This window comes from Dermochelys coriacea, chromosome 4 (assembly GCF_009764565.3).
Source record: "Dermochelys coriacea isolate rDerCor1 chromosome 4, rDerCor1.pri.v4, whole genome shotgun sequence".
Taxonomy (NCBI): Eukaryota; Metazoa; Chordata; order Testudines; family Dermochelyidae; genus Dermochelys; species Dermochelys coriacea.
Window position 1 is genome coordinate 2089517 of NC_050071.1, and position 27500 is coordinate 2117016.

The window sequence follows — 27500 nt, forward strand, 5'->3', positions numbered from 1 at the left end:
ATTCTACTCTGGTTTCAGAGTAGCAGCCGTGTTAGTCTGTATTGCATCCGATGAAGTGAGCTGTAGCTCACGAAATCTTATGCTCAAATAAATTTGTTAGTCTCTAAGGTGCCACAAGTCCTCCTTTTCTTTTTTGCAACTACTCTACTTTGTGTCAGTGTTGCATTACATTCTAAATCAGGTATAAAAGTTAATTGATGCAGATACTGTGAAATCACACAAAATATTTGTCAATACATTAAAAATCATTTCACATTTTTTTTATTTTATTTCTAAAAATTCACACATTTGTATCATACAAATACACATATTCAAAAATAAAGAAATATTATTTTAGAATTAGTGAGAAGTATGGTACTGATGTTTTCTGACAAAACTCCATTTAGCTGTGGTTCGAAGTTAGCGTTCCCTATCATCAGAATTGATTGTACCTGCTGGGCTGCAGCAGCAACTCTCCCCTAAGTTGGCTCCCCTTTTTGGGGGACACTGGTCCCAGGGGCACTCAACCTTCCGCACAGCTTAGCTGAGCTACCCCTCCCACGCGAGCTGCTGTCAGCAGCTCTTCCCCCTGCCTGCTCGGGGTGCCTACTCAGCTGTTTGCTTCTCCCCCGTTGGTTGGAGGGCCTGACAAATGGAAGCCCTGGGCCGGATCCAGCCCATGGGCTGTAGTTTGAAGACCCCTGCCCTACGGTGATCTTCTGATCTGGGAAGAAAGTCCCGGCTTGCAGCTTCCTGAACAGGCCTGTGTTCTGAAAGATGTGTGCGTCATGCACCTTTCTCGGCCAGCCTGCGTTAATGTCAATGAAACGTCCATGGTGATCCACAAGCGCCTCGAGAACCACAGAGAAATACCCCTTCCTATTTATGTACTTAGAGTCTAGATGGGCTGGTGCCAGAATTGGAATATGCATCCCATCTATCACCCCTCTGCAGTTAGGGAAAACCATTTGTGCAAAGCCAGCCACAATGTCATGCACGTTACCCAGAGTCACGGTTCTTCTGAGCAGGATGTGATTAATGGCCCTGCAAACTTGCATCAACATGATTCCAATGGTCAACTTTCCCACTCCGAACTGGATGGAGTTGCCAGCTTCCAGATTGCAATAGCCACCCACTTCTCCACCGTCAGGCAGCTCTCAATCTCATGTCCTTGTGCTGCAGGGCTGGGGCGAGCTCAGCACACAGTCCCATGAAAAGAAAAGGAGGACTTGTGGCACCTTAGAAACTAATAAATTTATTAAAGCATAAGCTTTCGTGAGCTACAGCTCACTTCATCGGATGCATTTGGTGGAAAAAACAGAGGGGAGATTGATATACACACACAGAGAACATGAAACAATGGGTTTATCATACACACTGTAAGGAGAGTGATCACTTAAGATAAGCCACCACCAACAGCAGGGGGGGGAAGGAGGAAAACCTTTCATGGTGACAAGCAAGGTAGGCTATTTCCAGCAGTTAACAAGAATATCTGAGGAACAGTGGGGGGTGGGTGGGGGGGGAGAAATACCATGGGGAAATAGTTTTACTTTGTGTAATAACTCATCCATTCCCAGTCTCTATTCAAGCCTAAGTTAATTGTATCCAGTTTGCAAATTAATTCCAATTCAGCAGTTTCTCTTTGGAGTCTGTTTTTGAAGCTTTTTTGTTGAAGTATAGCCACTCTTAGGTCTGTAATCGAGTGACCAGAGAGATTGAAGTGTTCTCCAACTGGTTTTTGAATGTTATAATTCTTGACGTCTGATTTGTGTCCATTCATTCTTTTACGTAGAGACTGTCCAGTTTGACCAATGTACATGGCAGGGGGGCATTGCTGGCCCATGATGGCATATATCACATTGGTAGATGCGCAGGTGAACGAGCCTCTGATAGTGTGGCTGATGTGATTAGGCCCTATGATGGTGTCCCCTGAATAGATATGTGGAGAGAGTTGGCAATGGGCTTTGTTGCAAGGATAGGTTCCTGGGTTAGTGGTTCTGTGGTCTGGTGTGTGGTTGCTGGTGAGTATTTGCTTCAGACTAGGGGGCTGTCTGTAAGCAAGGACTGGCCTGTCTCCCAAGATCTGTGAGAGTGATGGGTCGTCCTTCAGGATAGGTTGTAGATCCTTGAGGATGCTTGGGAGAGGTTTCAGTTGGGGGCTGAAGGTGATGGCTAGTGGCGTTGTGTTATTTTCTTTGTTGGGCCTGTCCTGTAGTAGGTGACTTCTGGGTACTCTTCTGGCTCTGTCAATCTGTTTCTTCACTTCAGCAGGTGGGTATTGTAGTTGTAGGAATGCATGATAGAGATCTTGTAGGTGTTTGTCTCTGTCTGAGGGGTTGGAGCAAATGCGGTTATATCGTAGAGCTTGGCTGTAGACAATGGATCGTGTGGTATGATCTGGATGAAAGCTAGAGGCATGTAGGTAGGAATAGCGGTCAGTAGGTTTCCGATATAGGGTGGTGTTTATGTGACCATCGCTTATTAGCACCGTAGTGCCCAGGAAGTGGATCTCTTGTGTGGACTGGTCCACGCTGAGGTTGATGGTGGGATGGAAATTGTTGAAATCCTGGTGGAATTCCTCAAGGGCTTCTTTTCCATGGGCCCAGATGATGAAGATGTCATTAATGTAGTGCAAGTAGAGAAGGGGCATTAGGAGAGGAGAGCTGAGGAAGCGTTGTTCTAAGTCAGCCATAAAAATGTTAGCATACTGTGGGGCCATGCGGGTACCCATCGCAGTGCCGCTGATTTGAAGGTATACATTGTCCCCAAATGTTAAATAGTTATGGGTGAGGACAAAGTCACAAAGTTCAGCCACCAGGTTAGCCGTGACATTATCGGGGATAGTGTTCCTGACGGCTTGTAGCCCATCTTTGTGTGGAATGTTGGTGTAGAGGCTTCTACATCCATAGTGGCTAGGATGGTGTTTTTAGGAAGTTCACTGATGGATTGTAGTTTCCTCAGGAAGTCAGTGGTGTCTCGAAGATAGCTGGGAGTGCTGGTAACGTAGGGCCTGAGGAGGGAGTCTACATAGCCAGACAATCCTGCTGTCAGGGTGCCAATGCCTGAGATGATGGGGCGTCCAGGATTTCCAGGTGTATGGATCTTGGGTAGCAGATAGAATACCCCAGGTCGGGGTTCTAGGGGTGTGTCTGTGTGGATTTTTTCTTGTGCTTTTTCAGGGAGTCTCTTGAGCAAATGCTGTAGTTTCTTTTGGTAACTCTCAGTGGGATCAGAGGGTAATGGCTTGTAGAAAGTGGTGTTGGAGAGCTGCCTAGTAGCCTCTTGTTCATACTCCGACCTATTCATGATGACGACAGCACCTCCTTTGTCAGCCTTTTTGATTATGATGTCAGAGTTGTTTCTGAGGCTGTGGATGGCATTGTGGGCCTAATCACATCAGCCACACTGTCAGAGGCTCGTTCACCTGCGCATCTACCAATGTGATATATGCCATCATGTGCCAGCAATGCCCCTCTGCCATGTACATTGGTCAAACTGGACAGTCTCTACGTAAAAGAATAAATGGACACAAATCAGACGTCAAGAATTATAACATTCAAAAAACAGTTGGAGAACACTTCAATCTCTCTGGTCACTCGATCACAGACCTAAGAGTGGCTATACTTCAACAAAAAAGCTTCAAAAACAGACTCCAACGAGAAACTGCTGAATTGGAATTAATTTGCAAACTGGATACAATTAACTTAGGCTTGAATAGAGACTGGGGATGAGTCATTACACAAAGTAAAACTATTTCCCCATGTTATGTCTGCCCCCCACTCCACCCCACCCCACCCCCCACTGTTCCTCAGATATTCTTGTTAACTGCTGGAAATAGCCTACCTTGCTTGTCACCATGAAAGGTTTTCCTCCTCCCCCCCTCCCCCCGCTGCTGGTGATGGCTCATCTTAAGTGATCACTCTCCTTACAGTGTGTATGATAGACCCATTGTTTCATGTTCTCTGTGTGTGTATATCAATCTCCCCTCTGTTTTTTCCACCAAATGCATCCAATGAAGTGAGCTGTAGCTCACGAAAGCTTATGCTCTAATAAATTTGTTAGTCTGTATTCGCAAAAAGAAAAGGAGTACTTGTGGCACCTTAGAGACTAACACGGCTGCTACTCTGAGTCCCATGAAAGTGGCTTTTCTCATCTGAAAGTTCTGCAGCCACTGCTCGTCATCCCAGACTTGCATGACGATGTGATCCCACCACTCAGTGCTTGTTTCCTGAGCCCAAAATTGGTGTTCCACTGCGGTGAGCATGTCTGTGAATGCCACAAGCAAACTCGTGTCGTGAGCGTTATGTGAGTCGACATCATCATTGGACTCCTCACTGTCAGTTTGTAGCTTAAGGAGTAACTCGACTGCCATTTGTGACGTGCTGGCGAGACCCATCAGCATACTCCTCAGCAGTTTGGGCTCCATTCCCGCAGACCGAAAGGGAAGACAGAGCGCGCAGTACAAAAAATGTTGAAAGATGGTGCCAAATGTGGATGGAAGCACAGGGATTGCTGGGATGCAAAGCGATGCATCATGCGGCATTGGGACAGGACCCAGAATGCCCCACCCCCTTGCCACAAGCCACAGTGACAGAATGGGAAGAGGTGCCTTGTGGCACAGCTGTCTATAATGCACCACTCCCAATACTGCTGCAAATGTGGCCACGCCAGTGTGCTTGCTGCTGACAGTGTGAACGCACTACAGCGCTTTCCCTGCTGCTCTCTCCAAGGGCTGGTTTAACTCCCAGCGCTGTACATCTGCAAGTGTTGCCATGCCCGAAGACACAGCAGTGGGCTTGTCATAGGTAGTTTTGCCTGAAGTTAATTGACTGCTAAAAACTTATCCAGGAGGGTAAAGCAAATGTGTGTGTCCCAGAAGAAACGTTTGGGGAGTGTCCAAAGTAGTATTTACAAATGTGTTAACTACCTTGAATTAAGAACAGGAGGACTTGTGGCACCTTAGAGACTAACAAATTTATTTGAGCATAAGCTTTCGTGAGCTACAGCTCACTTCATCGGATGCGTTTGGTGGAAAAAAACAAGTTTTTCAGGTTACTCTGATACCTTGAATTAATTACTAAACAATTAACTCAAGGCTCAACAAATAGCCCAAAGTGTAGACATTTTCCCAACGCTGTGGTCCTACATCTCCAGAGTAAACCTGCACGTCAAAGCCCATTTCAGAGTAGCAGCTGTGTTAGTCTGTATCTGCAAAAAGAAAAGGAGGACTTGTGGCACCTCAGAGAGACTAACAAATTTATTTGAGCATAAGCTTTCGTGAGCTACAGCTCACTTCATCGGATGCGTGCAGTGAAAAAAGCGCGTTTGACTCTACTACTCTTTCTAATCAATCGATGGCTGCCTTGGCCGATGGGGGATCATGAAAAGACACTGTGGCTTCCCCCTTTAGCTTCCCGGTCTCACGGTCTGTGTAGAGGTTAATCATGGGCTGCCCAGTTTTCTTGTTTGTCTTAATGATTCCTATTTGCTTGAAGTAGTCAGTGACCGACTGGATGGTGACATTTTCAGCTAGTCCCTGGACGAAAATGGTCTTTCTAATGTAGCTCTGTAAGGTGCTTGCTTAATTGCTCGTTTATATCCCCTCATTTCGTTAAGATTATCTTTTTATTGAGTGCAAATGTTGTAGGAAAGAAAAAGTAGCTCTCCTGCCCTGTGTTCACAGCAGGATTAGAAAGTGGGGTTTCCCCTCCCCACTTCCGCATTGCAGCACCCCTATTTGGAAGAAGCTCGGCAGGAATTAGGGTTGATCGATCAGATAACAAAGGGGGGAAGCGAACTGAGCCTGCCACGTGCACTGACAAAGGTGAAGTGGAAGGGCCCGACGCCAAGCGCTGGGAGGCAGAGGCCAGATGAGCGGGGACCGCCGGATACGGTGGGCTGGCCCTGGCAGGTGCCTGCGCCGCAGGGCAATAATACCGAGTGAGGCGGCCATGCGGGTCGCTCTGCCCTTCTCCCGGGAGTTCTGGGCTTCTCCCTGGAGGGGTCCGGCCCTGCCCCCTCGGTTATCCCATTTCGCCCAGCCCTCTGGGCAACGGGGGGTGCCCTGCGCGAGGCAGGGGCTGCCCCCTCGGCCCCTTGCTGGGGGGGCTGTGTCCGAGGGAGGGGCCGGTCCACTCCCGCCCCAGCGGGGGGGGAGGGGGCCGTGTCCGGGGGAGGGGCCGGTCCACTCCCGGCCAAGCGGGGGGGGAGGGGGCCGTGTCCGGGGGAGGGGCCGGTCCACTTCCGGCCCAGCGGGGGGGGGGGCCGTGTCCGGGGGAGGGGCCGGTCCACTCCCGGCCCAGCGGGGGGGGGGCTGTGTCCGGGGGAGGGGCCGGTCCACTCCCGGCCCAGCGGGGGGGGGCTGTGTCCGGGGGAGGGGCCGGTCCACTCCCGGCCCAGCGGGGGGGGGCTGTGTCCGGGGGGGGAGGGGCCGGTCCACTCCCGGCCCAGCGGGGGGGGGGCTGTGTCCGGGGGAGGGGCCGGTCCACTCCCGGCCCAGCGGGGGGGGGGGCTGTGGCCGGGGGAGGGGCCGGGCCACTCCCGGCCCAGCGGGGGGGGGGCTGTGTCCGGGGGAGGGGCCGGTCCACTCCCGGCCCAGCGGGGGGGGGGCTGTGTCCGGGGGAGGGGCCGGTCCACTCCCGGCCCAGCGGGGGGGGGCTGTGTCCGGGGGAGGGGCCGGTCCACTCCCGGCCCAGCGGGGGGGGAGGGGGCGGTGTCCGGGGGAGGGGCCGGTCCACTCCCGGCCCAGCGGGGGGGGGCTGTGTCCGGGGGAGGGGCCGGTCCACTCCCGGCCCAGCGGGGGGGGGTGTCCGGGGGAGGGGCCGGTCCACTCCCGGCCCAGCGGGGGGGGGCTGTGTCCGGGGGGGGAGGGGCCGGTCCACTCCCGGCCCAGCGGGGGGGGGGGGGGCTGTGTCCGGGGGGGGGGCCGGTCCACTCCCGGCCCAGCGAGGGGGGGCTGTGTCCGGGGGGGGGGGCCGGTCCACTCCCGGCCCAGCGGGGGGGGGCTGTGTCCGGGGGAGGGGCCGGTCCACTCCCGGCCCAGCGGGGGGGGGGCTGTGTCCGGGGGAGGGGCCGGTCCACTCCCGGCCCAGCGGGGGGGGGGGGCTGTGTCCGGGGGAGGGGCCGGTCCACTCCCGGCCCAGCGGGGGGGGGGGGCTGGGTCGGGGGGGGAGGGGCCGGTCCACTCCCGGCCCAGCGGGGGGGGGGGGGCTGTGTCCGGGGGGGGAGGGGCCGGTCCACTCCCGGCCCAGCGGGGGGATGGCGTCTCGGGGCTGCTCCGCAGAGCACCGGCAGGGGGTACGCTCACGAGCTAGACGGTTGCGAGTCACGCGGAAACTCCGCTCCCATTGGCTGGCGGGTCGGGCTCGGCGCGCTCCCATTGGCTGGCGGGTCGGGCTCGGCGCGCTCCATTGGCTGCAGTGGGGACGGTCTGGCTCGGGGCTCAGCGCCCCGACGCGCCCCGCCCTCGCCCCTCTTGAGCCGCGTTCGGCAGCCGCCGCCGGAGCCGGAGCTGGGCCGAGCCGAGCCGAGCCGAGCGCCCGGCGCCAGGTACGAGCCCGCGGGCCAGCCCCGCCCGCTACGGGGAGCTTCGCGGCCGGGCGCCGGTGCCCCGGGGCTGACCCCCCGGGGGCCCCCCCGGGTACCGGGCGAGCCTGGCGAAGCCCGCGCCTGGCCCCGGGTCCCTAAGCCCGGCAGCGACAGGGGAGCTCGGGCCTCCCGAGCCTGGGTCCCGCCAGCCTCCCCGCCCCCGCGGCGGCCCGGGACCCCCCAGCCCGCGGCGTGCCGCACCTGCAGCCTCCGCTGGGCCGCCCCGCGCTCGCCCGGCAGGGTCCGAGCTCGCTGGGCTACAGCGGCCCAGGGCGAGCCTCGCAGGCGGGTGCCCCGGGGCTTGCGGGCGCGGCGGCTGGAGCCCCACGAGTAAGTGGCCCCTAAACGAGCATTGAGGCTTGAGAGCAAGAGCGTGGCTTTTCTTCAGCTACGGCATCTGGAGGAATGGAGAAACCGGGACCCTGTACGCTGTAGTCTGACTCTGCCAAGGTGTGGGGCGGCCTTGGGTCCCAGCAATGGCAACTTCTGAATTATAGGCAAGTGGCCTGAAGGGCGGGGACAGGTTATTCTGCCAGATGCACCCCCGCGGTGGCAGAGGGGTTTCAGGGAAGCTGCTGCACCCCTCGGCTTCCACAGCCTTAGAGAATTGGAGAAATGCAGAGCAGGCAGGGGCCCTGAGAGATCATTTCGTCCAGCCCCCTGTGCTGGGGCAGGGCCCGCTATACTCGCACCTTCCCTGACAGATGTTGACTTCTTGGATTCCCCTTTGATTGGGGTTCAGATCCAAGTGTGGAACTTCGGCTCTTGTCAGTTGTATGATCTAGCAGTCGGTGTCCATTTGATCTGCCAGTAGCTTTTTAGATTACTGACCGCTAACAGAACATTGGGCACAGTTAAGAAAGGGGTAGATAGTAAGACATAAAATACCATGTTGTCTCTACATAAATCCATGGTACGTCCACATCTTGAATACTGCACGTAGATGTGGTTGCCTCATCTCAAAAAAGATGTACTGGGACTGGAAAAGGTACAGGAAAAGGGCAACAAAAGTGATATTATGGAACAGCTTCCGTATGAGGAGAGATTAATTGGACTAGGACTTTTCAGCTTGGAAAAGAGATGACTGAGGGAGGATATGATAAAGGTCTATAAAATCATGGCTGGTGTGGAGGAAATAAATAAGGAAGTGTTGTTTTCTCGTTCTCGTAACACAAGAACTAGGGGTCACCGAATGAAATTAATTAGCAGCAGGTTTAAAACAAACAAAAGGAAATATTTTGTCACACAACGCACAGTCAACCTGTGGAACCGGTTACCAGAGGATATTGTGAAACCCAAGATTATAAGAGGTTTCAAAAAAGAACTAGATAAGTCCATGGAGGAGAGGTTCATCAATGGCAATTAGCCAGGATGGGCAGGGATGGTGTCCCTAGCCTCTGTTTGCCAGAAGCTGGGAATGGGCGATAGGGGACGGATCACTTGATGTTTCCCTGTTCTGGTCATTCCCTCTGGGACACCTGGCACTGGCCACTGTTGGAAGACAGGATACGGGGCTAGATGGACCTTTGGACTGACCCAGTCTGGCTGTATGTTCCATTGTTACCTCTCCTGTAGGATCTTAAGGGATTCACTTTGTGGGCTGCTCCTTCTGAGGTATCTGAAAGCATATTGGATTGCAATTGGTGCCTTCGTGGGGTTTCACCTTGTTCCTGTTCTTGTGTAGAGCCCCTGTTAATAGGGAGAAGTATTCCAGATGGCATGGATGGTCTATGGTGTTTCATCTATGGCTGGCCAGGAGATGTGCAGTCGTTACTCGCTAGTGCAGACCTCCCAGTGATCTGATGCTTTGGTTACCTTCAAGCTTCGCTGCTGTGATAACTTCCTGAGTAGGAGTAGGTCCTCAAGGCCACAGGAAGACTTCTGTTCTTCTAGAACACACCTGTCCTTCTCCACCTCATTGCAGGTAGGCATGCATGAACATAACATCCAGAGTTGCTGCTCTGGGTTTCTGCTCGCTTGCAGGTGGGCTTGCAGGTGGTGACAACCTTTAAAACCCTTGAATGGCCTTGAATTCTTATGTGAGGGCCTTCATTATAATAGGTAAGGTGGATGAGAAGTACTTGCAATCACAACCTAAGGCTTACAGCAGAGCAATTGCATTGGTACAGCTGGGTCGCTCTAAGGTTTCTAGTGTAGACGTGGCCTAAATTTCAATAACTCTGTAATTTGAGTCCGATCTTTTGAAAATCAGTGCCTGTAAAGTCTCTGGGTGAAGTTCACTGACCTGTAGACCACAAGCTGAGACTCCATTTATGTTGTCTAGGATTTGATTTACTGTTTTTGTTGGTGTTAACAACCTGTAACAGGTCTTAACAACCTGTAACTGAAGCACCTCTGTTCCGGGGTGGTAAGTGCTGTAAGGGTATGTCTACACTGCCCATGTTACAGCATGGCCCCAGCTGTGCTGTTGCGGCAGCGTGGTGACGTGGGCAGTGTAGTCACGCTTTATTGCTGGGGGAAACCTCTCCCAGTGATGATGATGATAAAAAAAAAAAAAATCCCGAACAAGGAGTGGTAGCTTTATTGCTCGGAGCGCGACTTTTCAGCTCTAGAACTTTTGTCACTCGGGGGTGTTTTTTCACACCCCTGTAATGTTTTAGTGCTGAAAGTGGCAGTGTAGACGTAGCCTCAGTACTAAATTCCCTCTCTCATAGAAGTGGTGTCCCCACAGTCATTCTTCAAACCTTGAGACTCTAACCTGCATGTTGCCTCTGTTCAGACTGGCTTCTCCTGGACGTAAGTAGTTTTTTTTTTTTTTTTTTTTTTTAAGTAAGTTTTTCCAAAAAGTTCTGCAGGACTTCTTGGCAGAGAAGCCAAAGTGGTGGGAGTGAACAGTGTATCAAGTTGTCAGTGTCCCTTTAAACACACTTTTTCTGTCAGTGAATCACTTTTAAAGATCCAAATGCTTTAAAACCTGAGACGGTTCATTAACCTTACTGTAAGTCTCTGACTGAAATGAAAAGCTTACCCATTCCTTTTAGGGTTGCTCAACAGAGTTCCACCCAGCATTCCTGGACTTTGAAGTAAGTGCCCCAAGGTCAATCCAGAGCAAAAGTTCACATCTGAGTTATAAAATCGTAACTGAAAATTGCAGTCAGTTCAGTAGATCTGGCCTTGTGACTTTAATGGCCTAAATAGGATGCATCATGAGGTTTGACTTCTAAACTCTTAGGTTGAATGTCCCAAAATAGCTTTTTGATAGAGTACCTTTTTATTAAATAACACAGTATTTCCTTCATTATCCAGATATTGCCAAGGACATTGAGGCGGCAATTATTAGTTTCCTCTAATCATAGAAGATTAGGGTTGGAAGAGACCTCAGGAGGTCATCTAGTCCAATCCCCTGCTCAAAGCAGGACCAACACCAACTAAAAAGAAAAGGAGGACTTGTGGCACCTTAGAGACTAACAAATTTATTTGAGCATAAGCTTTCGTGAGCTACAGCTCACTTCGTCGGATGCATGAACACCAACTAAATCATCCCAGCCAAGGCTTTGTCAAGCCAGGCCTTAAAAACCTCTAAGGATGGAGATTCCACCACCTCCCTAGGTTTAACCGTAATGAGACATGACCCTGTAATGTTTCTGAGAGTGGTCGAGGTAACACGCAGTTGTGAATATTTGAGGCTGTGTTGTTTTGCAGGATGAAATAGCATATACAAACAATAGCTTCCTGTGTGTGAGTAGAAGCTTTACAAGACCGTGTACAACAGAGTAGAGAATGCACACATGGATTTAATGCTGTTCTGTGAGGCTTGGGACACTTTAGTTCAGGGGTGGGCAAACTTTTTGGCCCAAGACTCGCATCTGGGTATGGAAATTGTATGGCGGGCCATGAATGCTCATGAAATTGGAGGTTGGGGGGGCAGAAGAGGGTGAGGGATCCAGCTGGGGGTGCGGGCTCTGGAGTGGGGCTGAGGATGAGGGTTTAGGGGTGCAGGAGGGTGCTCCAGGCTGGGACCGAGGGTTTGGAAGGCATCAGGGGGATCAGGGCTGGGGCAGGAGGTTGGGGTGCAAGAGGGGGTCAGGGATGCAGGCTCCGGGTGGCTCTTACCTCAAGCAGCTCCTGGAAGCAGCGGCATGTCCCTGCTCCAGCTTCACAATTCCTGGCCAATGGGAACTGCGGGGGCAGCATGCTGAACCCCCTGGCTACCCCTAGGCATAGGAGCCGGAGGGGGGATATGCTGCTGTTTCCAGGAGCCATGCAGAGCCATGGCACATGTGAAGTGGGGCAAGCCCCCGACCTTGCTCCCCGGCTGGAGCACAGGAGCAGGGCAAGCCCCGGACCCTGATCCCTGGCGAGAGCTCGAGGACTCGATTAAAACATTTGAAGGGCTGGATTCGGCCCCCGGGCCATAGTTTGCCCACCCCTGTTTTAGTTGGATTTGAGCTGTGTCAGGCTGTGATGAGGACGCAGAGGAGGAGCTTGTTGCTTTAGTGCACTTTTGCACTCGGGTCTTGACGCACATTCTGAATAAACAGAAGTCCTTGTTGAATGCAACTTGCAGATGAAATATTTTGATGCTGTTCTGAAGAAGGGTTGATGTGTAGACAGCTTTCTGTAAGGAGCACAGTTCTTGGCCTGAGTATTGTAGTTGTAAGGTACTACGGTTCTCAATAGCGGTTGGCAGCCTTGATCTCTCATTTATCCCTGGCTCTCTTTAACCACCTGCTGTTGTGATGCTGTGGTCTCATTTAGAGATTGGACCATAGATTTTGATTTGGGAATGACAGGAGATGAGTCATTGAAAGATTTTTTTATTTTACTTTTTATTTATTTATTTACTTACTTACTTATTTTAAAGGAAAAGCTCTTCATTTTAAATCACATGTTAAATAAAATCAATCGGCTATATCGTGCTTTCCAAGCCCTGAAGAATACAGGATTGGTAGAACAATCAGTTCATCCCTGGCAAGTCGGACTCTTGCCCATGCATGTCATTCGAATCTAGGCGGTAGACTGTCAGTGTACAATTGTTTCTAGTTCTGATGTTTGCGGGGAAGAACCTTTGAGTGTGAACAACATAATGATGCAGACCCAGCTCCAGTGCTACCATCTTTGCATAGTTAGGTGGGAGAAGGAAGGTGGCTGCTGCTGTTTGTAGTAGGTGGGGGCTACCCTCCCAAATGCCCCGTAGCAGGAGACATGGGCAGGAGGGAGAATGACACTGCCTGGAAGAGGGGGCCGTTGACGATACCCAGCCTCCCCAGTAGAGTATTCTGTGTGTGCCGAGACACTGCCTCCCCCCACCAACAACATTGTTTTGCTATCCAAGCAAGGGGAGCAGGGGATCCTGCTGCCCAGGCAGAGGATTGTGGGAGCGGAAGGGCTCTAGTGGATGGTGGCAGGTGGGGCCTTTTGCCCTGGGTGGAAATTCCTGCTGTAATGGTAGGGGGCCCTACCTGTTGGAAGAGTCGCTCTCTGGAGGCCTAGCAAGAGACACCACCACCCTGAATGCTTTCTGCTTGGCGGGGTGGTGTCAACAGGCCCTTGGTATTGAGTGGTGGACAAGAGGCCTGCAGGCACTGGTTTTCAGGCTGGTTGGGGCTTCCTTGGGTTCCTCATACCCAGTTCTGGACCAGGAAGGGGTCTTCTCTGGAAGGAAGAAGTCCTTAGTGCAAGGCTGTGTGGTGCCAGCATCAGTTGCCTTCCTGAGTGGGATGCTGCCTAGCACCTGGTGTGGGGGCTGAGAGGGCGACTCCCTGGATTGTGGGAGGTGGCATTAATTTGGGGCTTGAAGTTCAGTGAGTCTGGCCCCTGGGCCAGATACTGGTGAGCACACACACGGCAGAAGACTCCGCAAGAGCAGGATGTGGCTTGGGTGGGGGTGGCTCTTGGCACTAGTCGGGTTTTTTTGGTGGTGGCGGGTTGTTATAGCATGTTTAGCTTGCTAAAGGTCCCTTTGGTTTTAATTGAACATAATTCCTGTTACCATTAAGTGCACGTATCCTGTGGAGCTGCATGTACCCTGCTGTGTCTGCTAGCCTTTCCTGGGGACTGGTCTAGAATACTCCCATGCTACACTGCTCAGTCCCCTGTCAAAATGTCACTGCTCATCTCTGTGACCATTTAAAATGAGTATTTATACATATATATTTATCCATTATTTCCTGAATCGCCATGGCTATAAAGACGGGTTTCAGAGTAGCAGCCGTGTTAGTCTGTATTCGCAAAAAGAAAAGGAGGACTTGTGGCACCTTAGAGACTAACAAATTTATTTGAGCATAAGCTTTCGTGAGCTACAGCTCACTTCATCGGATGCATTCAGTGGAAAATACAGTGGGGAGATTTATATACACAGAGAACATGAAACAATGGGTGTTACCATACACATTGTAATATTGGATGGGGCAGGAAAGCTTGAGCAGCATCTGTTTAGTGTTGGTAGCCCATGAGAGAACAGTATCAGACCTTAGGATCACATTCATATTACCATTTTGCCAGTGTCTCAAGAACAGTTAGAGCTAGATCTACTGAATATCATGTTGTGTAAGGCATTCATCTCTAACACCAATGTTCATGAGAAAATTGGCTGCTCAAAATCATGCCAGAAGAGTCTGAGGAGGGAAGCTTATTGAAATAACTTGAGGAGTTGTCATAAGAAATGACAAAATTTGATGTCATCCCCCCCAAACTTCAAAAATCAAGTTATCATGAAGTCTAGTGTCTATGTTGTGCTGTGGTTCTGGTTCCCCTGCTCCCCCCCCCCCCCCCCGAGGTCATGTCAGCTCCATACTACTACTGCTGATGAAATATGCAGTTCCTGTTTCTATGTTTAAAGGAAGCTACAACTATGCAGTGAAGTGGAGAAAATATCAGACTCTCCTGGAGAGGAAACCATGCAGAAATATAATTAATTGTATTTAAGTTCGTGAAACTACTGAAATTTTACATTAACTTCCAATGTTCATTTAACCGTAATACAGCAAAACCATTGGGGTGGGGATAAAGCACTATATTTAGGTTTAGTATTTTGCAACCTGTCATAACTAAAAACACCATGACAGAGTAGAAGAAATATTTCCTGGGCCAGTAATCCTTTTCAGTCATGGTCCCACAAGAAGGATGTGGAAAAATTGGAAAGCGTCCAGCGAAGGGCAACCAAAATGATTAGGGGGCTGGAGTACATGATTTATGAGGAGAGGCTGAGGGAGCTGGGATTGTTTAGTCTGCGGAAGAGAAGATTGAGGGGGGGATTTGATAGCTGCTTTCAACTACCTGAAAGGGGTTTCCAAAGAGGAAGGATCTAGACTGTTCTCAGTGGTAGCAGATGACAGAACAAGAAGTAATGGTCTCAAGTTACAGTGGGGGAGGTTTAGGTTGGATATTAGGAAACACTGTTTCACTAGGAGAGTGGTGAAGCACTGGAATGGGTTACCTAGGGAGGTGGTGGACTTTCCCTCCTTAGAGGTTTTTAAAATCAGGCTTGACAAAGTCCTGGCTGGGATGATTTAGTTGGGGATTGGTCCCGCTTTGAGCAGGGCAGTCGTCTAGATGACCTCTTGAGGTCTCTTCCAACCCTGATATTCTATGATTCCTACAGCCTGGATTTATTTAAAGATTGTTGATCTCTGCACAGTATTTAACAAACAAAATGGTTTATGCAGCTAGAATGGAGGAAATGCAATATAAAAACCAGTTTACTTTTCTTGTTCTCTGTATGCTTTGCTTTTAACACTTGTCATTGATGATATTATGTTATTGCAGGGGGATGAGGGGGCAAGGTGTGCTCCATGGGGGAAAAAAAACCTATACAGCAGCTGACTGTATGTAGCAGTAACTGAAGTTCAAAGGTTTCAGAGTAGCAGCCATGTTAGTCTGTATTCGCAAAAAGAAAAGGAGTACTTGTGGCACCTTGGAGACTAACAAATTTATTAGAGCATAAGCTTTCGTGAGCTACAGCTCACTTCATTGGATGCATTTGGTGGAAAAAACAGAGGGGAGATTTATATACACACACAGAGAACATAAAACGATGGGTTTATCATACACACTGTAAGGAGAGTGATCACGTAAGATAAGCCATCACCAGCAGCGGGGGGGGGGGGGGGGAGGAAAACCTTTCATGGTGACAAGCAAGGTAGAGAGCTCATGTCACAGCATAATAAAGTTTGCTTATGCTCCATTTCAGGTCCTATAATTAAGTGATTGAAAACTCACCTTTTCGCCCTCTTTCTTTCAGAATACTGGACTACTTTGCTCCCACCCCAGCAATGGCTGTGGACATAGCCATGCAGCTGTATCTGTGTTCTCCACCCTTGAGAAGAGAGAGATTTGCTTGTAAAATAGCTCCAAAACCAAACAAACCGTTGCGTCCCTGCATTCAGAACAGCAAGGCTGAGTTCAGTGAACCTGGAGAGGCAGCAACATCTCTCCAAGGAAATAGGGTAAAAAAGAGAGTTTCTTTTGCTGATAGCAGAGGCTTGGCTCTGACAATGGTTAAAGTGTTTTCAGAGTTTGATGACCCATTAGATATTCCATTCAACATCACAGAGTTAATAGACAATATTGTGGGTCTGACGACGGTAGAGAGGGACAACTTCGTCTTGGATTTCGTACAGCCTTCTGCAGACTACCTGGACTTCAGAAATCGACTTCAGACGGATTTTGTCTGCCTGGAAAACTGCATGCTAAAGGATAAAGCTATTGTGGGCACAGTGAAGGTTAAGAATCTTGCTTTTGAGAAGACTGTGAGAATAAGGATGACATTTGACACTTGGAAAAGCTTCACAGACTATCCGTGCCAATATGTCAAGGACACTTACGCAGGTTCAGACAAGGACACATTTTCCTTTGATATCTGCTTGCCAGAGAGAATTCAGTCCCATGAAAGACTCGAGTTTGCAGTCTATTACGAGTGTGATAGGAAAGTCTATTGGGACAGCAACAGAGGCCTGAATTACAGGATAATACAGTCTGAACTGAAATCTGCTCGGGAAGTCTCGCAGCCTCAGGCTGGACCTGATTTTGGCATTGCCTTTGATCAATTTGGAAGTCCAAGGTGCTCCTATGGCTTGTTTCCTGAGTGGCCTAGCTATTCAGGGTATGAAAAGCTAGGGCCTTACTACTAATAGAGGAACTGAGTCTTGATTCATTAACTATTGCTGTGCCTGTTGCAAGCTTGGGAATTGGCCTGAACGTGAAGTTTGCCAAAGGGCTGGGTAAATGACACTTTACATGGCAATGCAAAGCTCCATTGGGGTAGAGCAAGATGACTGACTAACGTTCAGTGATCGCGAGTGGTTTTAGTACCAGCTAAACAAGTGTCTTTTGCATCATGATAGTTACCCCCCAGATTCAACACTTGGAAACAGTTTGACAGAATGGGAGACCTCACTAGAGTTTCTGCCCAGTGCTGCTAGTCCTCTTCTGTATAATGCTGCTAATCTCCTCCAGTTAAACACTTACTACTTCAGTGATTGCATTGTTCACTTAGGTATGTAGTAGTGTCTTGTGTTGCACATTAGGGTTGTTACAGGCTTGAGTATCTTAAAGAGGGAGGCTTTTTTAACTGCTCTAACATTTCTGTAGAACTATGCAAGTTGGCTTTGCTAGAAGACTATTTATACATGACAGGAGATATTAAAGCTAAGCTAGCCCGCTTATGGCAAGAGGGGGACGTGAATGGCCCTCTCTCTGACCTTGTTACTGTGCTGGAGGCTTTCGGTTAGAGATGGAAAAGATTCTAGAAACGACACAATAACCATGACTAGAAGCTTTGCCTCATGCCATATTAGGAGAGATCTGCATTTGTGGGAAGATACTGGTACACTGTCACCAGTTCATCCGTAAGATATTTTTTATTTAAATATAACTTGTGTAGTAATTTCATAGCGATTGGCCATGTTGAGGAGTTTGAATTTTTTTTCCTTTAGAACTGTGTAGTATCCTTGTAGCTTTGGGGTTAAATCCTTTGACTCATCAAGTGTTTGAAAAAACATTTTTATTGGAGGGGAAGAGCTCTTTGTCTGCAATTGTTAATATGCCCAGAAGGTCTTCCAGCCCCCCTGGAACTACTTGGGGAGTAACACTGAGGAATTTTTCTTTTTAATTTTTAATCTTGCAGCGGCTGAAAGATCACTGTTCTGTTCTCAATATGTGTCTCTATTAACTGCCTTACCCTGCCTGGGGAGTGCAGCAGCTCCTACTTTTAGTGCTAATGTAAAATGAGCTTTCGTTCTGTTAGGAAACCGGATGCCAAAGGGTTTATGCATGAGTCTGCATGGACAGTCAGTACATTGCACGTTTGTGAATTTGTTTATTGCTGTAGTGGGTCTGAAATTTGATAAACAGACCTCGCTGCTGCTGCTGCTTGTCATGTCCTATGAAGACAGTTTATTTGGGAGACTTTTTAGTGCGGTGTGAGTGCCTTGGCTCAGAACGTTTTTCTTGTACAATATCACAGCAGTGGCTTGAACTACAAAGGTTTCTGAAATGTGACTGCTAACTTTTCAAAAGTTCTGAAAGTTTGTATTAATCCAAGTCAACTGTTTTTTGTCTAAAACTTGTCTCACTAGAATGGATGTGTAGCTTTTTGTTCACCATTTTCATGCTAGAATGGGTTCACTTAGATTGGTAGAACACCAGACTTGCACTGTAATTACATATTGAGCTGTCACATCTGTATCTTGTATTGACATTGTAGAAGCTATCACAGTTTTAACCTCATAAGTGCGCACGTTGGCCTTCAGTGCTATTTCCATACAAAATGTAGTTCTGCCCAAGTAAATGGATCTCACAAGGGCATGAGATGCCATCATTGCTCTAGTTGTTGAAAAGGGAGATCTGTTGCTTTAGAGGGGAGAGTACCATGGCTTGTTTTGGAGGTGAGGTGAATTGCAAAGGACAGTCATTTTAGGTACTGCCAGAGAGAATGTAGCTAAATTACCCACTTCAGTCATTAAGCCAATGTCTTGCTATTCGAGCAGAATAACTTATTTCATATACTTCAGTGGAATAATTCAAATGGGGTTTAATATTTCTAGATATTCTATTTTTCTAGAACACAAACTTTATATATTTTGGCACATACCCAGTATTTGTGTTTAGGAGGGCATGGGAAGAAACAAATGGCTATGCTATTCTCAAAAATTAAAAAATTGCTTTTAAAAACATCACTTCTTTAATTCTGGAGACCACAGTACAAAACACTTCTACGCTGTCATATAATTTTAGGAGATGATGTACCCAACCTTCTATTAGATATGATTGAGTAACAACAATGAGCTTACAGAAAGAATGCATAGCTTTCTGATCTTTGCATCAATGTATTGGGCTGTGGAAAGCCTTATTGTACTCAGTCACTAATTTCGGGCATTAAATTGATACTGTGTGTATGTAAATATGGGTTGCACAGGCTTCATTCACTAATTTGAAAAGTCTGTTTCCTGAATTTCTGTTTGATAAGTTTAGTGTCCTCCATAAAGTTGTCTTTAGGAAAGACTTATCCAAGTTTGGTTTAAAATCCATTCTTTGATTTCCAAAGGCTGGATGTGAATGAGTCAGTGGTTTAGCATTATTAGGATTTAAAGGTCTGGTTGTTTTTAGCTAACATGTTCTAAAAATCTAGTGTACAGCTACAACTTTTAGCTAACCTATTCTAGCACAGCTTTGGATCCTAACCATGACACCCTAAAATGCAACAGTGATGTGTTCTGTAATGCCATGGGTGGTGGTGTGCTTTTATTTCCTCCTCTGGTGGTACAATGAAGGGGCCATGCATACCAGCCATTGGAAGCAACGTGTACTGCAGTGGATGGGAAAAAGCTCTGGAAGTTGTAACATACACATTGACACTGTGTAAACATTGTGCTGGGAACTGACTCTTTCTTTGACCAATGATGATTCTAAAAAATAAAAACTTTTTGGAGCTTTCCTCTTCACACTTTTCTTTCGCCAATGTGAATGTAGAAGTGAGGCATTGCTGTCCTTGTTTTATGCCTGGAAGTGCCTTATTAAGCTGTTCTTGCATGTGTGTCTTTTTTAAATGTTTTTGTACACAAAGTTCAAAATGCACTTTATAATCACAAATGAATGGATTATTCTCTTTTAAAAGAACAATGGTTTGTTTTTATCTGAAAGTGAAAATAAAGTAGAATGGAAGGTGCCTGGTTGTTATCTTTGTATTGTTGCCAGGAGACAGAACTTTATATTAACCACAGGATATGAGGATGGGAACGCCTGCAAATCAGACAAGCCTCTTTGGAGGGAGGGGGCAATACACATAAACATCTGACTTAACCACTTACCATGGGAAGGAATTGCCTTTTCGTTCGACTTGGATTTAGAAATGTTACTCATAGAACTTTTTTCCTAGTGGAGCTGTTGACTTTGAGGGCTCAGTCTGTCTTCTCTTCTGCTTCGGTTGTATAATATGCCAAGTGCACTAGAAATACTATTCTCAGGAAGTATTTGTCATTCGGGGAAGAATAAAGATTGATTATTCTTATCCCTAACTTTTCACCAGCTCTATTGAGCCTTTTGGAGACTGTAGTATTTCTCATTGGGCTCAATGTATGAAGAAAATTCTATTTGGAGCACTGAATTTATAATTTTAATCTAATAAATGGCAATTAACTACTGCTTGACTGACTTTGCAATTAAAATTGCACGTGCAAACTTAATGCTATCATGAGTTGTAATGTTTATCTTGGAAAGTGACTGCAGTCCCACGCGTACCATATTAACTCCTTTTTTCCCCTCTGAAACCAGAAATTTACTGGGCATTAAAGTGGGCATTGGGAAGGTTTCTTCTTAATAATGCTAAGCTTTTCAGACTTTTCCAGCACTTCAAATATCTACATGTTGTACTCTCCTGAGTCATACTGAGGTCTCCTCCAGGTTCCTAGGATGTGGAAGTGAAAGATTCAAAAGTGAATGCTGGCTGTCTGAATTATTCCATCAGTGGATGCTACTTATCCGTGCTAAAGGCTAAAATTTAGAGTTAAGGAAAATAACCAGATCAGAAAACAAACTCTGGGCTGATGGCTTCATCTGAGCATAATACTGGCTAGTCCTTTGGGAGTCTCTCAGTTGGGGGGAGGTATTAAATCAGGGGAAAGCTACTTGCTCTCATTTCAACCAGATTTCCCTGATTTATGGTATAAATACACAACTGATCACAGTATTGAGAAGTCCCAAGTTTCAGCAAAATGAAAGGCAGCACAAGGAGGTTAAAGCTTTGTGCAAGTAACACTAAAAAAACCTCACTTGATTGAGTCTTTCAGGAGGTTCGGCCTGGCTCACACATACGCCCATTGTAAGACCCCTTGACATGACCCAAGTTCAGTGTATAGGCCTCACTCTTTTTTTTTTTTTTTCCTTCTCTCCCCCCTGCCCCCCCCAGAGAACAATCTGATGCTAACCAGATTCTGTTGAGTTCACTTCAAAGATACTGTAACTTTCTCATATTAACTTGCAGAACAAAACTGAGTTGTAATAAAAGCACTGCCAAAACATTAACTACTTTTCTGAAGGATATTGACACTAACATAAGCTCTTGTGAGCTGCACAACTTTGAGCGAGAGGGGAAATTTGCTGTATAATAAGCTGGTAATTAAACCCAGCTCATACAATGTGAAACCACCAACAGAGCCTGCTCTTGGAGATTATCCCATGAGGTTGTAACGTAAAAGCTCAGCTCTGATGAGATCTGCCATCCAGTCATGGCTAAAAATACCAGTGGAAGTTTGAATGCCTTTCTGCATGTAACTGCATCTGTTCTTGTTTAAGCATCACGAGTCAGTTTTACAGTTTAACTGGGTGTGTAGTTTAGCTTGGGGCCAGCAAATAGCCAGCCTTCATACTCAAAAAATAGTGCAGCTCCTGAATGTGGCTATTTCTAGTTCTCTCACTTTTTCATAACTTTAATTTCTGTGCTCTAGTAGGAGAGTGGTGAATAGTGAATATTCTGTGGGTGTAGTCGGAATGGCCAGTGATCTGTGTGACAGTGTGTTGCCTTGACAAGCCCCTTCCTGTCATGTAAATTGGCAACTCACTTCTTTAAAAATGTGGTCTGTGAAATTTGGTAATATTAAAAATGCTTCCATACAATCCAGCCATTTAACCTTTTTCAGGCTCCAAAGAGGATTTCTGTTGTAGATCAGCTTATAAAGCAGTTCATGGGGGGGGGGGGGGGGAGTGGAGTTAACTCTGTGAATAAACTTGTAACTACTAATGTATAAACCTAGGTAGGAGCTAACATTTCTGCCCTAAATGTCTACCACTGTAGCTAATGTTCATAGAATTGTCTGCAGGGAAAACAGATTGTATCAAATTGTTCCTTCACACACTATTGGCTGAGAGACAAACCTTTGTTATGCTTTTTTCAGAGTAGCAGCCGTGTTAGTCTGTATGCTATTTACATGCTGAAACATGTCTAAACCCCTTCCTTGCATGGTGGTGGGCTTTGTTTCTAAAGGGAGGGTATTAACTTAGGGCACATCTTCACTGGCAATGTTAAAGCACTGCAGCTCTCCTAGCGCTTTTTTTTTTATTTTTATTTTATTAAAACACCTCCATGAGGGGAATAGCTCCCGGCGCTGGTGCACTGCCTACACTGACACTTCACAGCACTGAAACTTGCAGTACTTGGGGGTGTTTTTTCACCCCCCTGAGCGAGAAAGTTGCAGCATTGTAAAGTGCCAATGTAGCCAAGCCCTTAGTCGTATAGTTCTGCTATATATTGGAAGCAAAATAACATCTCACAATTAACTAAAAAGAAAAGGAGTACTTGTGGCACCTAAATTTGTTAGTCTCTAAGGTGCCACAAGTACTCCTTTTCTTTTTGCGAATACAGACTAACACGGCTGCTACTCTGAAACCTGTCACAATTAACTGACTCCACTCAAAACAGTCAGCCGTGTGAGAGTCACGGGAAATGGTGAGGGTAAACGTAGAGTGTTTTGTGGGAGGGAGGTAGTTCTGGGAACCACATCAGTGTTGGCCTGTACAAGAGGAGGGTGCTGCTTATGTGGAGCTGAAAGAGTAATATAAACAAACAGTTTCATATGTGACCTGTTCAGCACTGGAAGTTAGCCCTCTGACATCACAAGTGCTGTATTAGTGGCCAGACTTCTGGTAGGATAAACATTACAATTCACAGAGCAGAACTATTTCCATTTTCTGACTTGCTTCCCTAAATTTGGGTAGCCATGGCACCTACATGCTTTTAAAAGCCTTTATTTTAAGTATAAGTCACTAAATGGGTGTAATTCATAAATTGTGGGTTTAAAAAAAGGGGGGAGCAAAAAATGGTTGAAAACTTTAAAATAGGATGGTAACAGACCACACCTACCAGGGCTGATTGAACCTGACGATATACTGAAGAAAAAGCTTGCTCAACCATGCTTGCAGCTGCTTCTATTGCTTCACACTCACACAGACTTCTAGGCTTCAGAGTGATACACACAGATAATCCTGGCATCTTCTTATGAGATTTGTATGAATCCATTCACAGTGGGTAGCATTAAAGAGCCCTTATCACTTCAGGAATTTAAAAAAAAAAATCAAATCAGACAAGCTCTAGCAAACCAGTATCTCTTCAGAGTTCTGCATGATGTACGGAAGCCCTTGCATCCAAAACTCTACTCCTCTTCCTTGTAAAGACACTTAAAAATAAAGCCGTATTGTTCCACAGTTCTTTTCTCTGTGGCAGTGCTGAAATGCGTTAGCCAGTGCTTGGAGTGCCACATCTCGGTGATGAATGTCCAGCTCGTTCACAGGTGAGCTAACCTCCGGGAGCTGCTATTGCAGTTTTCTTGTGAACCATCCTAAAAGTCTGCTGCTACTGGACAGGTAAGGAAGTCTGAACAAATACTATTAATGCTGGTAGACAACATCTCTTACTCAAACACTAGAAGTGTTTATCTTAAAAGTGCTCACAAAATAGCAATGGGAGACCCCTGGGGATTATGCTGTTTATAAAGGCTTTATTATAACGGGATTAGGTTGACATTGACCCTGCCATTAACCTGTCAAATGCAATTACGCTTTTGCTGTTTAATATGAAGAAAGTTAACCTTTCCTTTTTGATTCTGATTTGAATAAAATACTGGTGTCTCCACCTACTCACTAAACCCCACAGCACTGCAGTAAAATGGGCCAGTGGGGAGAAGTACATCTCGAGGATTTTCTATAGTGCCTATCATCATAGGTAAACTAGATTGCACAATAAGGTTGCAGCTCATTAAGTCTTCCCCCTTCTCTGGTTACAGGAAGCTTTGCTTGCAATATACATCTAAACATTTAGTGTGGTTATTGTGTAAAGCTCTAGCTGCAGAGCAAGGTTCTCTGTCAGACTCTGGAGTAGTCTTGTATAATCTCCTTTTGGAAGCTCCTCCTTTCACTGCAGGTCCTTGACTGAGGATGCTTCATTTCTGGCTCCCTGTGCTGCTTCCAGAGCTTCGTGGATTATGCACACCCCCTCTGAGAGAATGCAGCTGTGTGGGTAGGCTATGGTTAGAGAGGAGGTGGCTAATGTCTGGCCCACTCGATGATTTTCAAGGTCAGGAACCTACTTACTAAAGATTAAATGCAGCATCTTCACAGGGATGTGGCCCCAAAGACACAGCATGAAGAATGTCCTATCCAGCAGAGCAGCAGGAGCAATTCAGTTGGACCAAATGTACCTTCTGAGTTCCTAGTGAGGCAGCCACATTAGTGTGGCAAAGGAGCTGACACCATCTAACCCCAGCAAAGCACTCCCTTCTGATGTAAAATGGTAACCAGTGGCTTCGGTTTTGGGGTGCCCTCAGCCGAATGTCCAAGTGGCAGAGTCAATTGTAGGTTTTACACACAGCTGGCAGGTTGACTGAGGTTCACACTCAGGGCCCTGGTAAACTCGGTTGTGAAGTGATTCAGTGGGAGAAGGCTGGGAACAGGAAAGGTTAGCTTTTGTTATTTCTCTTGTGTTTTATGTCAGGTAAAGGAAACAGAACCCAAGGAAAGCAGCAGAAGAAGGGCAGGAGGAGAAAGATGCATTTTCTGAGTTTGCCAAGAAGCAGCTAGCAGAGCTGTGTGCACAGCAAGGCCTCGTCAGTTGTGATCAGAAATAATGGGGCTAGTGGCCATGCTGCACTCCTGCCATGATGGCACTTGCTCCAAACTGGTGGCCACTGGGTCCCTCTTCTCCTACAGGTGTGCAGGGGACCAAGCTGACAGTTCCCGATGATCCAGCAAAGGCAGTGGTGATGACACAGAGGTCCAGAGCGTGGGTGCTGGAGTGGAAAGGCAGCTAGGGGAGGAGAGGCAAATGGATCTGGCAGCCAGGGGTGTCAGAGGAGGAGGCAAGCTGCACCAACAGAAGCTTGCTAAGCAGGACAACACAGGCAGCTCAGACAGAAGCGGAGGAAGCAAGTCATGCCCTTGGGACCCCTTGTGAATGACATACAGGTGTGCCTGATAAGGGGCTAGGAGGCAATCAGATGTGGGTAGAGAAAATCCTACTGCTCTGGACTTCTGGCCATTTGCTGCTACCTCTGCTGAGTCTCCATACTGAAACCTGGCTAGGAACCTCAGTGAGGCTGGTGACAGCCTGAAATAGTTTATTCTGGAGACAAAATGTTCCTGTATTTAAAAATGTCCTTGAGCATGTGGCTGGCAGCTCATATCCTGTTTAATCTGCAGGTGATGGATCTGCTGGTAAATGAGCAACAAGAGATGGAGCGTGAGTGGAGGAACAGCTGGGCCCAAAGCATAGGATTTGATTAGCTGAACACCTGGTAAAGCTGAGAGATAATACTTGTACAGGGAGAGGAATTCTTTAAAACACAGAGTAGATAGCATAGGAGGGGATCTCTGTGCCTCTGTACTTTCCAGTGTAATTTGCAATTATACCAGAGCCTTCTGCACGCCACTTTTCAACTTTAAAATTAGCCCTCATGGGCGGCACAGGTAGCCCTGCCTGTACAAAAGGTTGCCTGTCGCTTCCATTATAAGACCCTGGTTTTTGTTGCTTATAACCTTGCCAAACTTTAACCATTCAGCTGTCATCTCCCTCAGGTAGATTTGTTTGTTAGATTTCAGCTAAAACGTTTTCTGAGAATGAGATCAGGGGAAATAAGTTTTTGTCCATATTTTAAAACAAAAAATTTAAAAAATCCAACCATTTAATTGAGAAGCACTAGCACCTCCATGTTTTGGAGCAGAGCATGGAATGTGCCTTTTTGTGATTCCTGTGAAAATTCACCCAAATCTGGCCACCTTTTGAGAAAATCTCAGTTTGCACATGCTTGGTGGACACTTGTTAATTTGGCAGCTAAATTCTCTGAAGATTCTGTCTGCACTGAGCATGCACCTATGTGTGTGATGGGGAGGATGGTGCATGCGCAGCCCCAGTGGGATTGAGCGTGCTCCAGCTCAGGGCTTACAGAGCTGAGCAGGACTTTCTCTGCAATAGCTTCTCCCAGCTGCTAGGGGCAGGTGACAGTATATCCTCTGGGAATGAGGCAGGGTTATGTAGTGAAGGAGGCTGTTGTCTGAAAGACCCAGTCTCATGGCTGCAGAAGGTTGAACATGAGGCAGGGTTGAAGACTGATCCCATGGAGAACTGGTTTCTATCCCTGCTTCTGCCACCGAGTTGTATGTGATGCTGTCAAGTCATTTAAACACAAACTTTCACCAAGGCTCTTAACTGTTTTCAGGGTTCTCTCCCCCCGCGACTCTGAACTCTAGGGTTCAGATGTGGGGACCCGCATGAAAGACCGCCTAGCTTATTTCTACCAGCTTAGGTTTAAAACTTCCCCAAGGCACAAATTCTTTGTCCTTGGATTAGGGTAAAACGCTTGCCACCACCAAGTGATTTAACAAACAATCAGGAACAGGGACCACTTGGAGTTCCTATTTCCCCAAAATATCCCTTACAAGCCCTACACCCCCTTTCCTGGAGAGACTTGAGAATAACAAGATGAGCACAAAACAGCCTTGGATTTTTAAGACCCAAGAACCCAATCAGATTCTTAAAAAACAGGAACTTTATTAGAAGAACAAAAAAAGATTAAGAGAACAACTCTGTAAGATCAGAATGGAAGGTAATCTTATAGGCAGTCAGATTCAAACATAGAGAATCCCTCTAGGCAAAATCTTAAGTTACAAAAAGCACACAAAAACAGGAATACACATTTCCTCCGCAGAGCAAATTTCACAAGCCAAAACAAAGAACACCTAATGCATTTTCTAGCTAGATTACTTACTAATTTTACAGGAGTTGGAGGGCTTGCATCCTGATCTGTTTCTGGCAAAGGTATCACGCAGACAGACTAAACGCCTTTTCCTCCGCTCCAGATTTGAAAGTATCTTGTCCCCACATTGGTCATTTGGGTCAGGTACCAGCCAGGTTACCTGAGCTTCTTAACCTTTTACAGGTAAAAGGCTTTGCCTCTGGCCAGGAGTGATTTATCGCATCTTTATGTATAGTATACATAAGGTGGTTACCCTTCCCTTATTTTTATGACAATTGTGTATTCCTCGTTGTCTGGATTCTCGACCTGAGGTCTAATTTGCAGAAGGGCTGAGCACTTTCAGCTACATCATGGTCAGAGAAGAGCTCCCACTGACTTATGAAGTGCTACATAATGCTAAGTCCTCTGGACAATCAGGCTGCAGGCTTCCCAGGCTGGGCATCTAAAGTCATTGTCATTTCTGCCAATTTTGGTTTTAATCTCTGTGCCTCAGTTCCCCATGGTGTAAAATGGGGATCAACTCTTCCACCTCATTAGAGTGTTGTGAAGATTAGTAATTTATTAACACTTGCAAAGCACTAAGATGCTATGATGAGTGAACCATAGCTAAAGTCGAGGAGGAAAGGAATACTTCTCTAGTCAGAGAAGGGTTTGGCTGCGTGATGTAAATAATGCATGGAATCACAGGTTGCATGGAGGAGGATACAAAGAAATTTTGAACAGTTACCTGTTCAG

The 27500-nt window shown here is 47.2% G+C and overlaps 1 protein-coding gene and 1 long non-coding RNA gene across 4 annotated transcripts; one reads left to right on the forward strand and one right to left on the reverse strand.

Annotated features, from left to right (window-relative positions):
• Positions 1-5323: 5323 nt before the first annotated feature.
• Positions 5324-27500, reverse strand: LOC122460038. The gene is made up of 3 exons (XR_006281085.1): positions 27487-27500; positions 10127-10133; positions 5324-5534 (listed from the first exon to the last, which is right to left on the reverse strand). It is a non-coding gene; the product is annotated as an uncharacterized LOC122460038 (long non-coding RNA).
• On the forward strand, positions 7226-19693 carry PPP1R3B (protein phosphatase 1 regulatory subunit 3B). 3 transcript variants are annotated; one of them, XM_038400563.1, is made up of 4 exons: positions 7432-7527; positions 9251-9490; positions 10242-10323; positions 15770-19693. In XM_038400563.1, the coding sequence occupies exon 4, from the start codon at positions 15801-15803 to the stop codon at positions 16656-16658; it is 858 nt and encodes a 285-aa protein (XP_038256491.1). In that variant the 5' UTR covers positions 7432-7527; positions 9251-9490; positions 10242-10323; positions 15770-15800; the 3' UTR covers positions 16659-19693. The 3 variants fall into 3 exon arrangements, with proteins under 3 accessions (XP_038256492.1, XP_038256491.1, XP_043369769.1); XM_038400564.2 differs by lacking the exons at positions 9251-9490; positions 10242-10323 and having other exon boundaries at positions 7226-7527; XM_043513834.1 differs by lacking the exons at positions 7432-7527; positions 9251-9490; positions 10242-10323 and adding an exon at positions 13976-14415.